General features: G+C 44.0%; 9 protein-coding genes across 9 annotated transcripts; 6 read left to right on the forward strand and 3 right to left on the reverse strand. All coding sequences in view use genetic code 12, as the record gives it.

The window, feature by feature from the left end:
- Positions 1-74: 74 nt before the first annotated feature.
- Positions 75-1,619, reverse strand: PGUG_03711 (uncharacterized protein; the record flags this gene model as incomplete). The annotated part of the gene is made up of 1 exon (XM_001484280.1): positions 75-1,619. The coding sequence occupies one exon, from the start codon at positions 1,617-1,619 to the stop codon at positions 75-77; it is 1,545 nt and encodes a 514-aa protein (XP_001484330.2).
- Positions 1,620-2,859: 1,240 nt separating this feature from the next.
- On the reverse strand, positions 2,860-3,663 carry PGUG_03712 (mitochondrial 37S ribosomal protein mS23; the record flags this gene model as incomplete). The annotated part of the gene is made up of 1 exon (XM_001484281.1): positions 2,860-3,663. The coding sequence occupies one exon, from the start codon at positions 3,661-3,663 to the stop codon at positions 2,860-2,862; it is 804 nt and encodes a 267-aa protein (XP_001484331.2).
- Positions 3,664-3,770: 107 nt separating this feature from the next.
- Positions 3,771-5,654, forward strand: PGUG_03713 (uncharacterized protein; the record flags this gene model as incomplete). Its single annotated transcript, XM_001484282.1, has 1 exon — positions 3,771-5,654. The coding sequence occupies one exon, from the start codon at positions 3,771-3,773 to the stop codon at positions 5,652-5,654; it is 1,884 nt and encodes a 627-aa protein (XP_001484332.2).
- A 168-nt stretch (positions 5,655-5,822) lies between these two features.
- On the reverse strand, positions 5,823-6,275 carry PGUG_03714 (uncharacterized protein; the record flags this gene model as incomplete). The annotated part of the gene is made up of 1 exon (XM_001484283.1): positions 5,823-6,275. One exon carries the CDS (start codon positions 6,273-6,275, stop codon positions 5,823-5,825), a length of 453 nt encoding a protein of 150 aa, XP_001484333.2.
- Positions 6,276-6,415: 140 nt separating this feature from the next.
- On the forward strand, positions 6,416-6,934 carry YFH1 (ferroxidase; the record flags this gene model as incomplete). Its single annotated transcript, XM_001484284.1, has 1 exon — positions 6,416-6,934. One exon carries the CDS (start codon positions 6,416-6,418, stop codon positions 6,932-6,934), a length of 519 nt encoding a protein of 172 aa, XP_001484334.1.
- FGR3 (Fgr3p) lies at positions 6,906-8,132 on the forward strand (the record flags this gene model as incomplete). The annotated part of the gene is made up of 1 exon (XM_001484285.1): positions 6,906-8,132. The coding sequence occupies one exon, from the start codon at positions 6,906-6,908 to the stop codon at positions 8,130-8,132; it is 1,227 nt and encodes a 408-aa protein (XP_001484335.2).
- Positions 8,133-8,439: 307 nt separating this feature from the next.
- Positions 8,440-10,506, forward strand: PGUG_03717 (uncharacterized protein; the record flags this gene model as incomplete). The annotated part of the gene is made up of 1 exon (XM_001484286.1): positions 8,440-10,506. The coding sequence occupies one exon, from the start codon at positions 8,440-8,442 to the stop codon at positions 10,504-10,506; it is 2,067 nt and encodes a 688-aa protein (XP_001484336.2).
- A 293-nt stretch (positions 10,507-10,799) lies between these two features.
- Positions 10,800-12,404, forward strand: PGUG_03718 (putative serine/threonine protein kinase; the record flags this gene model as incomplete). The annotated part of the gene is made up of 1 exon (XM_001484287.1): positions 10,800-12,404. One exon carries the CDS (start codon positions 10,800-10,802, stop codon positions 12,402-12,404), a length of 1,605 nt encoding a protein of 534 aa, XP_001484337.2.
- A 143-nt stretch (positions 12,405-12,547) lies between these two features.
- PGUG_03719 (uncharacterized protein) lies at positions 12,548-14,104 on the forward strand (the record flags this gene model as incomplete). Its single annotated transcript, XM_001484288.1, has 1 exon — positions 12,548-14,104. The coding sequence occupies one exon, from the start codon at positions 12,548-12,550 to the stop codon at positions 14,102-14,104; it is 1,557 nt and encodes a 518-aa protein (XP_001484338.2).
- Between the last annotated feature and the right edge of the window lie 41 nt (positions 14,105-14,145).

Genomic DNA, 14,145 nt, shown 5'->3' on the forward strand with positions numbered 1-14,145 from the left:
GTGAAGAGGAAAGAGATGGTCCACGATAGATCTAGCGAATGCAAAATAGCGAATGTAAAATAATTTATATATTACTATCTGGTTTTGACAAAAGACAAGCACAGTTTGGGCGTCATCACTACAGACTCGTAGACCAAAAGCACCGTGAGTAGCGCCGTGACAATGCCCATGAGAGCAGTGGTGTTGAGTTCGGCTAAGCTGACACAAACGATGATTATTCCTATGGGAACCCGGACAAAAATGCGCCAGAACCGCGAAACGAGATGTAAATCTGGTGGGTCTCTTCCTTGGTCATAAAGACCAATCAAAAACATACATATGAGAGAAACGCAGATTCCGCCGGTAAAGTAAAATGAAAGTCCATACATGTTGGGTGCCTCTTCTTCTGACCGACGAATGAATCTTTCATGGACACCAGCTGCTGGCTCAGTTTCAGGCTCGAGGTGTTTTTTGGTGGAGGTAATGTCTAGAGAGCAAAGGTCTCCGCCAGCATCGGCCGCCAACACCAACAGAGCCACCAACGGGAGATGGGTGTACATCCACGCAATGGCGGTCCACCCACTGTAGCGCAACGCATGGGTTGCCTTTTTACAGCTGGAACCGTATTGGTAGATCCAGAACAAATCGTAGGCGATAATTAGCAAGAAAACTCCGCGAGCAAACTTGTCGGTGAGACCAGTGCCCAAAGGACCTTCTGCCACCACCTTGTACAAAAACTCACCAATGGCAATGGTAACAAACACACCGTATCTTTCCACCTCATGCTCAATATTCAACGCGGTGGACTCGGTCAATTTCATGTATTTCTTGGTAATCGGATGGTATGCGATTACTTGACTCGCCATCTCAAGAAACAAAATTGCAAACGATAACCCGATTTTGGCTCTGGTTGATATAAAGATCACAGGGATCCATAAGCAACAAGTTACCAAGATCATTCCGGAGTAAAGTCGCATTTGAGGGCGATGTTGGGGGATAAAGAACGAGTATATCACCAAACTGATGGCCAACGAAATTCGGCATAAAATATAGGGAACTACCGTAAGAGCTGCACCTTTGACATCTTCGAGCACTCGGTAGTGGTTATTGGAAAATAGCGTCAAAAGAACTAATATCCACAAGATATATATCTTTTGTGACAAGTCCTCGTTATAGTAATAGTTGGTGAAATCTTTGATATCGGCCCAAACCATCCATGCGGGAATAAAAAGTAACACATACTCAAGGAACGCTGCTCCTGTTGCTTCTTCGGCGGCGCTTCCCGCGAGATTTGCTATGATTCCCACATACATCAAATCGAGAAACAATTCGGTTTTAGACGAAGTTCTCTCTCCCTTGGTTCGGTACAATACTCCGTCTTTAAAGTAGTTCAATGCATGGGGTCGAATAAACCACACCGCATCTTTGGGTCTCTTGATGTACTGGAAATTGATATCTCCATATTTCCTCACAAACTCTTCTTCATCCAGTGAATCTGTAATCATAATCTCACCGTCTACTTCCATTTCCTCATCTACAATTCCACTCGTCCCCACGTTATTTTCCTGTGACCCGTTTTGATTGTCGCTGCTAAAGCTGGGTCTAGAGTAGTCGTGGGACGTATCCCCAGCTTTGTTCATTGTGTTTGAATTTACGGAAAGAAAAGGTAGGAGAATAAATAGGAAATTGCAGCGGAGTTTCGCACGGCTGGATGAAATTGGCAGCTCCGATAAAACCGAGGACCAAAAAGACTAAAGAAAATGAAGAAAAAAAACTTGATAAGGTCTCAGTCGGATAATTCGGAGACAGTATATATTTTTTGCAAACATACAATTGGGCATTGACCCTTTTATTGCCTGAACTCTGTTTAACGAAGGTTCGGTTTGCAGTGTGTCGGACTGCAGATAGACGGAAGAGAAGCCGATGCCATATGTCAAATAGCCAAAATAACCGAAAACGGTAAAGATTACGAAAATTAGCAAGGGAAGCTATTTCGGACTTTTGTCAACATTTTGACTCATTAAGCTTTTAAAGCTTCTTAGCTTTCTTAATTTTTCATCTTATATCACCATACATTCTTTGAGCCTATTTTCGATTTGCATATTTGCAAATTACTGCAAAAAATCAAAATTCCACCAAATCACAGAAAAACTTCACAATATCAATTACCCCAAACCTCTACTTCTATAACTCTTAAACCTAGCCTCTCTCTTCCTCCCGCACCACATTCATAGCCTTTTCTCTCTCCTCTGCTTTCCACCTTAGCGTCCTGCACAAACCCGCACTCCGCCAATAAAATTCAATCGAAACCACCTTGACCACAATGCACAATCCTTGGGCCAAGAGAGACGCCTGGAGATACGAGGGTCAGTTCAGCAGACTCAATAGATTCAGAAACGCATTTCCAGGATTTGGAATTGCCGTGGTCGCTTTTACGGTATATGTTGGATACGAAAAATTGGTATTGAAAGACCAACATGAAGAACATCATTAAGTACTTATAAATACATTCATGGATACAGGGTGTAGCCGAGTAGAGAGACAAGGGAAGCACATGGATTTAAGGAATTGTTCCGTATCAATTGGTTATATTCTCAAGATTCGACTTCTGATGCTAATCACTAAAAATTTGAATCCTCAAGTATCAAATCTTTACATCTATATTCTTCAACTTTCTATATCTCTAGTTGTCCAGCTCTTCAAATTTCATTCAACAATCCCCGTCTCCTACCTCTTTAACGTTCGAATTTTCTATCTGATGAATTCTTCTCTAGACCTCCATTTCTCTAGATCTCTACTACCCTTAGTCTCTCTAATTCTCTACTTCTCTTCGTTTCTTCTCTCTTCGTTTCTTCTCTACTCCTCTTCTCCCATTACTATTTACAGGCTCTCTTCTTCCACAAATTCGGTTTCCCATGCAGACGTCGTTTTCTCCACCACATCCTCCGCTCCCATCGACCCATTTGAGCTCTTTCCATCCTTGCTAGCCGTCTTGACCTTGGTGGCATCGCCAGCAACCTTGGTCCAAATATCAATGTATTCTTGTTCTTGGTTGACTCCATGCTCAAGGTGAGGCGATGGGAATACGGCTCCATACATAGTCGACTCTTCCCGAGAAACCGCACTGCTCATCTCCTCCTCCATGCGCAAACGATAAAACTCAAACCGGGCTTCATCGTACGCATCGAAAAGGGTAATGCTCTTACCATCCATCTTGGACCGGTTCAATAACCACAACGTTCTTTGTACCACCGACTCTCCATCGAGCGGTTTGTTGAATTGGAGCATGTGTGACCAGTCACATTTGCTGTTATCGTCTCCCAGAGTCTCCACCAATACTTTGGGACGAGAAAATTCCCATGGATGCTGATGGTAAAATACATCTCTCAATTGATCTTCCAAAAATTGTAATTTGGGCACCCTGGAAACCAGGTTATTTTTCTGCTTTCTGTCTTCTACGCTCGTCCTCGTCTTGTATTCTCCATTAATCTTGGTGAAAATTGATTCCAGAGGATCGGATTTTTGGCCGCCTGTTTCGAATAGCTTAGGTTTTTTCGTCAAGTTCGTCGAAGGTGGATGTGCCCCCACCACGTCAAACCAAGCGGGTTTGGTTCTTAACAAGCCTGCTTTGAGGTAATGCGACGTGCGCTCAAGCACACCGGTGGCCCCAGTTTGTACTTTCATATTGAGCTACAAGTCAACGAAAAATTTTTGACCTGCATGCGCCCGGTGATTTTTGGTGAGCGGCACTGCACAGAGCCTCAAACTAACCATCGTACTACGACAATGCCATGGTGTTGATCCGACGCTTCACTACGAGCGCTCGACTATGGAAACAAGAATTCGACATTGACAAATGCGTGGAACGTATAACCAGAAATTTGGCCTATAGAGACGACTTTCCGTACCTTTTTGATGCATATGATACCATTATACAACGCCATCGCAGCTGGAATATCAACAAGTACCCTGTAAAAGAGACCACGATTTTCCTGGAAAACTTGGAAACAGATGATACAAAAGACCAGCGACGCAAAATTATCAATACCCTGAATTATAGAGCTCCATCAGCAACATATATCAATTTCTTGAAGACATTATATCCATCAAAGTTGCACACTTCTTTGCATTTGGGACAGCAGCCTTCGCCAAACAGCCATGGTCCTATCGAGAACATGCTAAAATATCAAAATATCAACCATGACTTGCTTTATCAACGATTTTGCTCTCTTCCTCGTCCAGCATTTCTTCATATGAGGCCCCAGCACGCCGAAGATTTCCTCTCCAAGTTTTTAACTCGACGAGATTTCACCAAACCGAGCTTACTCTCGTCCTCTTCAACACTCGGTCCTATTGCTACCATTAGAGCATACCAGGAACTGATCGAGAAACGTACCGAATACGTGGATATGTGCTCGCATGTATTTCAAGATTTACGAGACTCAGGTCTTCCTACGACCAGCAGCGAGAGAAACAAACTTTTCTACTACCTTTATCACAAGGACAGACACGATGTTCTAAAATTGGTCGATAAAGCGGTTTCTTTGTGTGATTCCGATACTCCATTACTCAACTTTACTCCACGCAAATTCGACTGGTCGGCGTACAAAACGTTTATTAACCAGTTTGAGCTTGATGAAGATACGGCTAATATGCTATTATCTTTGGCAATTCGTCATAAGCAGCCTGCAATTGTTTCAGATATACTCGATAAGGTGGGAATTGATAGTGAACGAACCGCCAGTCTTGTGTTGGATGCACAATTGAATCCTTATTGGTCCAAAAATCTTCCTCAGACGACGATCCCAGCTCTCGAGTACTGCTCGCGAACACATTTAGATATCAGTACCGTCAACAAAATCATAAAGTATCTCGTTCATCGAGGACACATCCGCTTAGCAGAAAAAATCCTCAAGCATTTCAACCCAAAAGAGTCTTTGGCAACCAACAAGCACCTAATTACTTACAAACAGTTGACACCCGAAGATGTCCAGTTGTATGAGACCACGCTCAAATCTTATGATGAGTTTTTGAGGCTTAACGACCAAAAGCGAGATTACAAACTATTTCCCACGGAAGACACATTTCTTCCGTTGATAGAATTCTATTCTTCTCAGCATCAGTTCGACCACGCATTGAGACTCATGGATGTTATGGAAATGGGGTTTGGGCTCCCATTAACTACCAGAATATTTCGTGCTGTGGTTGAGATCTTTAAACACATTTCCATCGAACAAGGTTCAAATTATAGCCTCGAGAAATTTCGGTACTTGCTAGCTCGCATATTGTTGTGTCACAGCTATAGCTATAGAGTAGTCGACGATACGACATATGGCAGCTTGACGTCGGATCTCACCGTCCCACCATCTTTGGAGCCTTATTTGTCACCATTTCTCAACAATGCTGAGCCAGCGTTACCATACAACAGAGGGACATTTCTCAAGTTGAAAGACGACTTGATGTCGAGCATTTTCATGGCTGCGATCCATGTTATCAACGACTCATCGTTGGCTCATCAGATATCCGAACTGCACATTCTACTTAAAAAAACAGTGGCAGATTTACGAAAGTCAAACGACAGGCGCCTGGACTCCGCCAAAGCAGTGTATATAAACGACGGAGTCACCTACGCCAAAAGAGAGGCATTGTTTGAACTCATGGAAATGATAGTTTGACAAGAAGAAAAAAGGAAAAAGAACATATGATAAGAACGAGGAAAAGAACATAAGAATGATGATAGAGGAGGATAGACAAAATATCATAAAGACCCAAGTCAAGTCAGTGAAGACTTAAGTCAAGTCAAGACTTACACTTTAATGTTGGCTTATGCTTTGGCTATCTACCTACACCATTTCCTTTGCCAGTTTGCCCAATGTCTGGCCACGGTAAAATTGAGCTTGCTGCTCGGCTGCCGCAAGGTTTCCTTCTTCAGTTATGAGTTCATCGAGGTCATAATCGTAATGGTTTGGATCGGTATCGACATCGAGTTTTTCTTTTCGTTTCCGTAACGACGGAGTTCCATCATGCTTTAATGTCATTCTCACCGGCAAATCATCGGTGGTAACTTTTACCCTGTTTTTCAACGAGTCTTTATGGGTTTCGTTCGCCTGTTCTTGTCGAGCTATTTCATCCGGGGGAAGATACCCCATAGTTCCGGAGGAAACAGCTGAAGTAGAATGCACCAGTTTTGTCGGTTTTTTCTTTTTTTGCTTCTCATACGTGGCAAGCCCAGACATGTATGGAAGTGCAATGGCCAAAACCACGAACACAAGTCCAACCAACAATACCGCAAGCATTAGGACCTAACGGTACTATCGGCGATGCGATCGAGAACCGGTGCATCTCGCGTGACACATCGATACACCAGCACCACAGTTAGCCTCACGTCATTTTCCAGAAATTATAGTGGTTACATTCACTTGGTTCTTCTTTTGAAATGTTTCGCCAGGCAATAAGACGATTTCACGGCGTGGGCAGAACCACCAGGGGAACCACCAGGCTTGTGCAAGTACCATTGAGGCGCCAAGGGTGGCCAATTACGAATGCTCCAGGTATGATTGGTGGTCGGTTTTACTCGATTAATACGGAAGGAGAAGACATTTCCGACTCCATAGATAAGATTAGCATCGGCGAGTACCATCGTGTGGCAGATGAGTATTTGGAAACACTTGCTGACGAACTTGAGACTCTTGCCGAGGATAATCCTCAGGTTGATGCCGAGCTCAGTCACGGAGTTTTGACGCTTGTTCTTCCTCCCTATGGAACATATGTCATCAACAAGCAGCCACCTAACCAGCAAATATGGCTCAGTAGCCCTGTGAGTGGCCCGAAGCGGTTTGACCTCATCAAGTCCCGGTGGATCACATTGCGGGATAACTCTTCGTTGACGGAAACACTTGAAACCGAGCTTTCTTCAGCATTAGGAAATGAAACCAAGCTCGATGTGCAACAATAATGTATATAGACATCAGCTAGATACCGAAGAAGGTGTCCTCCAAACTTGTAGGTCTTCCTTACAAACTTGTAGATCTTCCGTGTCTTACATAACCGCACCAACTTGGCGCATCGCTGCGAAACGGCACCGGTCTTCCGTCATGCCACCGAATATACGGTTGAAAGGGCCCCTCATGAGTAGCAGCAGGGTGTCCATACATACAGAGTACCATATACGGAACAAGAAACGAGTGAAAAAATTAACGGTATCCATAAAACTTGACCCGGAAAAATTGCGACAAGCTTTGGACATGAACATTAGTGATAGCGACAGCGATCTATGGTCGCTAGATCAAGAGTTGAACAAGAACCTACTGGAACTGACCCAGGCGCTGTCACAGGGTCCGAAAATCGCCGAGAAAAACGATCAACAGCACACTGAAAATCTCCCCAAAAACGAGTCTCTTGACTTGTATCGAACTATACCCCCAAACCTAAGAACCACGATTGACCGAGAGCTAGGAGAGGATTTAGGAATGATAGAAAAGATGATCTTCACCCTCAAAGACCCCATAACAGCCACGAGAATTAGACTTCCTGTTCGTTCTACTTCTTGTGCACATTTTGAGTGCTTTGATTTCGATAATTTTTGCGAGTTTACCAAGATTCCCGCCGGCGTAAAGGCATTTATACGCAAGGATTTGGTCAAACGCGGGCTTGAGTTGAAAAGATATGAGAAATTGATCCAAAAAGACGCTGGTCGTCGCAAAGTTCCTCCTCCCCCACAATGGCTCCAGCCCATTCACCATGCATATTTGCCCAACATTCCCACATACAAATGCCCAGTATGCGATACCGCGTTCCCGCTACACCAATTGTACATTAGTGACGTCTTCAACTTTTTCGTGAAGTTCACACCAAGTTACGTCCATCGCATAGAAATCACCGATCGAATAAAATACCGAATAATCGAAGACGAAAAAGAACCGTCTACTTCTGCTGCCTGCGAAGATATAGTGGTTTTATCTGACGACGACGACGAAGCTGAAGTTAAAACCGAACCCATAACCTCCAATTCCACTCACAGCAACCACAGCAACCACAGCACCAGCCTGCCGTTCAGCGACGATGTCTTTGATGATGGACTCGATGAACAGTTGGCGCTATTACCCCAGGAACAAGGCTCTGGTACCTGGAACGACCCCGTCACCGTGGACTGACTACAAAATACACACTACGATTACAACTTGTAAAAATGATTTCTAGTAGTATGAATGTTCTCTTGCAGCCATGGACAAGACTTTTCCTGCAGATAGGTGCGGCGCGGCCCCGTCACGACCCTTGGCAGAGGTGTCGCAACCGAATTATTTTGTTTCCCCTGGCAAAGTTTCGAACGTTTAAGTTTATCGAAACTCAGCAACTTTTCAAATTTTTTGAAACCTTTACGTTTTGAACCAGTTTTCCGTAGGTACCACCACGAATTAATGATCCAAATATTTATAACTTTTCACTAACATCAGAAACTATATGTCTAAACCGAAACCGTCCCGAAGTAATCATGCCGTTTCTTTGACAAACGGCACCACAATTTCAAGGTTATTTTTCCTTTTTTCCCAACTCCCTCGCTTGGTATATGCTCTTCCAGTGTTCAACCGTGCCCATCATGAGTCTATTCTGCACAATGATATCGTCAACGCCAGTGAAAATATGACACCCGAACAATTTTACATCAACTTGGCGGTCTCTGCCGTGCTTGTTCTTCTTGGAGGTGTATTCGCTGGCCTCACATTAGGTTTAATGGGCCAGGACGAAGTGTACTTGAAAGTTATCTCCACAAGTGGCGACGCTTATGAACGTAGATACGCCCGCAAAGTGCTTAAATTGATTGGTCGCGGAAAGCACTGGGTATTGGTAACGTTGTTGCTCTCAAATGTCATCACCAATGAAACCTTACCCATTGTTCTTGACCGTTGTTTGGGCGGTGGTTGGCCAGCAGTTGTCACCTCCACCGCGTCCATCGTGATCTTTGGAGAAATCATTCCGCAATCTATTTGCGTTCGGTATGGTCTTCAGGTCGGTGCCATGTTCGCCCCCTTTGTCCTCATCTTGATGTATATCATGTACCCAGTGGCTTACCCTTGTGCTCTTTTGTTAGATCACATTTTGGGAGAGGACCATGGTACAGTGTACAAGAAATCAGGGTTGAAGACGTTGGTCACTCTCCACAAAACTATGGGTGTGGAACGCTTAAACCAAGACGAAGTAACTATCATTAGCGCTGTTTTGGATTTGAAAGAAAAAGATGTTGCCAACATCATGACTCCCATCGACAGAGTGTTCACCATGAGCTCTGATATGATATTAGATGAGAAAACAGTAGAGGAAATTTTCAACGCGGGGTTTTCTCGTATTCCTATCCACTTGCCCAATGATCCCATGAACTTTGTTGGTATGCTTTTGGTACGTGTTTTGATCAGTTATGATCCAGAAGATGCATTGCCAGTGGCTGCATTCCCATTAGCCACATTGCCGGAAACAAGTTCGGAAACTTCATGTTTGAACATTTTAAATTACTTTCAAGAAGGTAAATCACATATGATTATTGTTAGTGAGACACCCGGAGAACCTACTGGAGCAATTGGTGTTTTGACTCTTGAAGATGTGATTGAAGAATTGATCGGAGAAGAAATTGTCGATGAATCCGACGTTTATGTCGACATAAACAAAAACATCAAACGTACTCAACCGGGGCCATTATCGAAACGTCACTTAACATCGTATCTCCTGAATTTGTATCAGAGATCCAATTCCAATTCCAAGAGGAATTCCCTTGACGATTCTGCCCGTCAGCCACTCAAAGAGGCCACGCCCGATGAAAGTCAGGTTTCTGGCAGTAAGACATGGAAGCCAATGAACCCTGCTGCCAACCCATTGGAAACCAACAAGAAGTTTGTGACAATCAAGAGACCCGACTACGACACGGTCAAGAGTCTTTCTGGCGTGTCAAGAAGCCACCGCGAGCGCCAAGATGGCGCCCAAAGACAAAGACACCTTGTACCTCAATACGGCGCGGTGCATGCAACCGAAGAAGGGGCATTGAGAGATGCCAAGCGTCGAAGTAGCGATCACGATAGTGCCTCACGCCAACGATTTTTACTACCTGAAGAACGAGAAACCGATGTTTCTGAAATCGTCAGCCACAACGGCCAGCACGATGCCGCCGATGCACCACCCACCACTGTAAAACTAGATGATGTCAATGGTTCTGGAGGGAACAGCATCCCCCTTGTTACGCAAGAGCACAGTGAATCCAGATCTTACCGTACTGGAGGAATCGTTGAGTCGGTGGTCAATGTGGACGGTGTGCACAAAACGATCATTGAGAACGTCAGTGACGATGAGGACAACAATGAGCTTATTGCCACACCGCACGGATCAATGCGGAAGAAACACTTGGATGCAATCTTCAAGAACGGCGATGGACGGTCGGAAGAAGTGGAACAACTTCTCGGCGATGACAATTCGTCCGAAACCAGCAAGAGCCGCAAGCAGCTGATGTGGGACCGGTTCATTAATCCCTCCAGCGACGAGTAGCTAGTAGGTATGGTTGATTTTATATATTATACATTCGTTGTAACCCCGAGTACCCCACGTCGGCTATACTGGTTATGTCATCATATCCGATTTAACTCGCGGCAACTTTACGCACCGACGGCTCGGTGACAAAGTCAATTTAAACTGGCGCGGAACGACTTAACAAATTTGGCCACTTACAACCCCCTGAAGGATCACATTGTTGTACATAAACCACCGTGAAAAGTCGAGTACTTGCCACCATTTATATCCATTCGTTGCAATATCCACCATAATTCATATTTTCTTCTACAATGACGGGAGACAAGTTGACCTCATCACATGGGAAAAATAAACGGTTCTTTTCTGCTTCTTCGTCGTCGTTGAATCAGGAATTGCAACCCAGGGACAACGATGGAACATTGTCGGCGTCATCGCATCGATCATTTTTGAAAAAAATGAATTCTAGGGGCTCTAGATCAATATCTCCACAAACCAGTTCGAGCTCAATTAGCTCATTTTTCAGGAGAAATCCAACCCAATCCGAAAGTGATACCTCCAAGGATCGGTTTCATTTCGAGCACGATGTGGGACTGCCGGTCAATCCCTACCAAGATTCTCATTCCAGTTTAAACGACGACACCACGGCTCTGGAATCAGACCGCTCTCTGGTGAAAAAGCACGACGAGAAAGCTCCGCAAAACCATTTTGAAAAGCAAAAAAACCACAGTCATGTATCGTTGCGCCGTTTTTTTAAAAAATTTAAGATTGAGTCCGATTCCAAAAAGGCGAAAAATTACCACCAACAACACCATACTCACCACCTTCACAAATCCCACTCAGAATTATTCAAAAAGTACGGCGAGGTTGGAAAACTTTTGGGTACTGGAGCCAGTGGCTCTGTTAACATTGTACGAGCCAAGGACAATCCCAATAAAGTTTACGCAATCAAGAAATTTAGAGCAAGACTTCCAAGAGAAGCCGAGAGCGACTACAAGGCCAAAGTGAAAAATGAGTTCAAAATCGGCGAGATTTTGCACCATGAGAACCTCATTCATACTATAGAGCTCATAAGGGACCATACAACTTTGATGGGAGATCCTGACTATTACATTGTCATGGACTATTGCCCATATGATTTTTTCAACTTGGTTATGTCAGGCTTGATGAGTCAGGAAGAAGTGGCGTGCTACTTTAAACAAATTGTTAATGGTGTGAACCATTTGCATCAAAACGGGTTGGCACATCGTGATCTCAAGCTTGACAACTGCGTGGTAACCACCGATGGAATCTTAAAGTTGATAGATTTTGGATCTGCCGTCCAATTCCAAAAAGATTTGGTAGAAGGAACTCACAAAATGGACATTATCGATGATAAGCATCGTTTGGTAAGAGCAAGAGGTATCGTGGGCTCGGATCCGTACCTTGCACCCGAGGTATTTGAACCCAGTAACTTTGGCTATGATCCTCGACTCGTCGATGTATGGTCTGTGGCTATCATATTCTGCTGTATGTCTCTCAAGCGGTTCCCCTGGAAGATTCCCAAGTATCTGGACCCCTCTTATCGTGCATTTGCTGAGGAACAGCAGCCCGACGTTGTAGCCGGGGTCGAGCATCTCAATGTCAACGATGATCCACACCATCATAAACGAAGCCCTTCGAAGCTCATGAAGCTAATTCCTCCACAATCGGTGCTGTTGGTGAGGTCCATGCTCACAGTAGACCCTTCAAAAAGAGCTTTTATTCACGATGTCGTTGCTAGCGACTTTTACAAGTCCATCGCTGTTTGTCATGTTGAGGAAGACATTGTAGTTAAAGCGAAAAACCACATCCACCATCTCATCACCGAGGAAGAATTGCAACAGATTCAACAAGAAAAAGACAAATCTAAGAAAAAGGCCAATGGCTTGGCTCAGTAAATATCTTATGGCTGCAACAGGTACTCCCAGTTAATATACAGGACCAAAATTTGGTGAGATTGCGGTTATCGTTAAACAAAATAATTGTTGTTATAATCATATTAGCCACCAGTATAGATTTTTGATCCCTTCAGTTCCGCAAGATGGGACAGCTTCCCCAGTGGATTACCATAGTGTCGGGCTACTCGGCGGTGGTTTCTTCTGTGATCATTACCACCAGTATTTTGTTGCATCTTGCAAACTACAGAAAGCCCTTCCAACAAAGGCTCATGATTCGAATTCACTTAATTATTCCCCTTTTTGCATTGTCCTGCTATTGCATGCTTACCATCCCACAGTCGATTTTTGTGAAATACTTTGTCGAACCACTTCGAGAAGTGTATGAAGCATTTGTAATTTACACTTTCTTCTCTCTCTTGACTGAGATGCTCGGCGGAGAAAGACACATAATAATATTCACCACGGGGAGAGAACCAGTGCCGCATCCGGGCTTTATGCGCTACATCTTTTCGGATCTAGACATCTCGGATCTGTACACGTTTTTGAATATTAAGCGAGGCATACTTCAATATGTATGGCTCAAACCGGCAATATGCTTTGGGATTCTCTTCTTTGAAGCTGTTGGTCTTTATGACGTGAACGACCTCGGAATCACTTCCATTTATCTCTGGCTCACTCTATTGTATAATGCCAGTGTTTCTCTTTCACTTTACTGTCTTGCCATTTTCTGGAAGATATTGTGGAATGACTTGAAGCCCCACAAACCGGTGGGGAAGTTTTTGTGCGTCAAATTGATCATTTTTGCATCTTATTGGCAGGGTATAATCCTTGCTATCTTGAGTGTTACCGGAGTGTTACCTCAGACCGCAAATACAGATAAGGATACCAATATTGGAGTAGCCATTCAAAATGCTCTCTTGTGTGTGGAGATGATACCGTTTGCCATTGGCCATTGGTTTTCGTTCACTTATGTTGCATTCACCGTGGCACACATTCCTAATGGCAGGCTAAAATTCAGGTATGCTGTTCGTGATATGTTTGGCATTCGTGATCTCGTGAACGACTTCAAACTCACATTTTATGGTGACTACTACAAGGATTACAAGCTGTTCGACTCCGTAGATGCTTCAGTGGCCCACCCAGACTCCAAGAGCCGAATGAGCAGGATTCAGCAGGGGCTTCGATATCATGGAGACGGTCGGCAAAAGCATTGGATTCAGAAACCTTCAGTCAGTTCACAGTCAGTTGACTATTCCACGCTGTTGAAACTGCCTCTACTTCCTTCCAATCCTCGCTATTCTCCCTCCTTTAAATCGATCGGCACCTCCACAAGAGGTATTTATCCCCCATCTCCCAAATTGATACCATCACCACCGGATTCTCCCAGCTCCTCACCAATTGATATCAATGATCTGATTATGTCTATCAGCGAAGCTATCACTGGAGATGGATTTTCTTACACGAAAGAGCATCTTGACGAGGACGAGCTTTACTACAAAGGGGTGCGTTCGGTCATAAACAACTATAAGCTCGACCAGAAAGCAGTCAAGAAAATGCTCAACTATCCCATCGTCGATAGCATGATCAGAAGTCACGAATACGGCTATAAAGTAAAGAAATTGAGAGAAGACCGAAACAGACGACAACTGTCAATCAAGTCGGGAAGGTCTACAAATGCATCCTACGGAAGTATAGTTTAATTTATATGAATGTCATGAAAACTTGATGATTGCCTATGTAC

Source organism: Meyerozyma guilliermondii, genomic scaffold (assembly GCF_000149425.1).
Source record: "Meyerozyma guilliermondii ATCC 6260 scaffold_4 genomic scaffold, whole genome shotgun sequence".
NCBI lineage: Eukaryota > Fungi > Ascomycota > Pichiomycetes > Serinales > Debaryomycetaceae > Meyerozyma > Meyerozyma guilliermondii.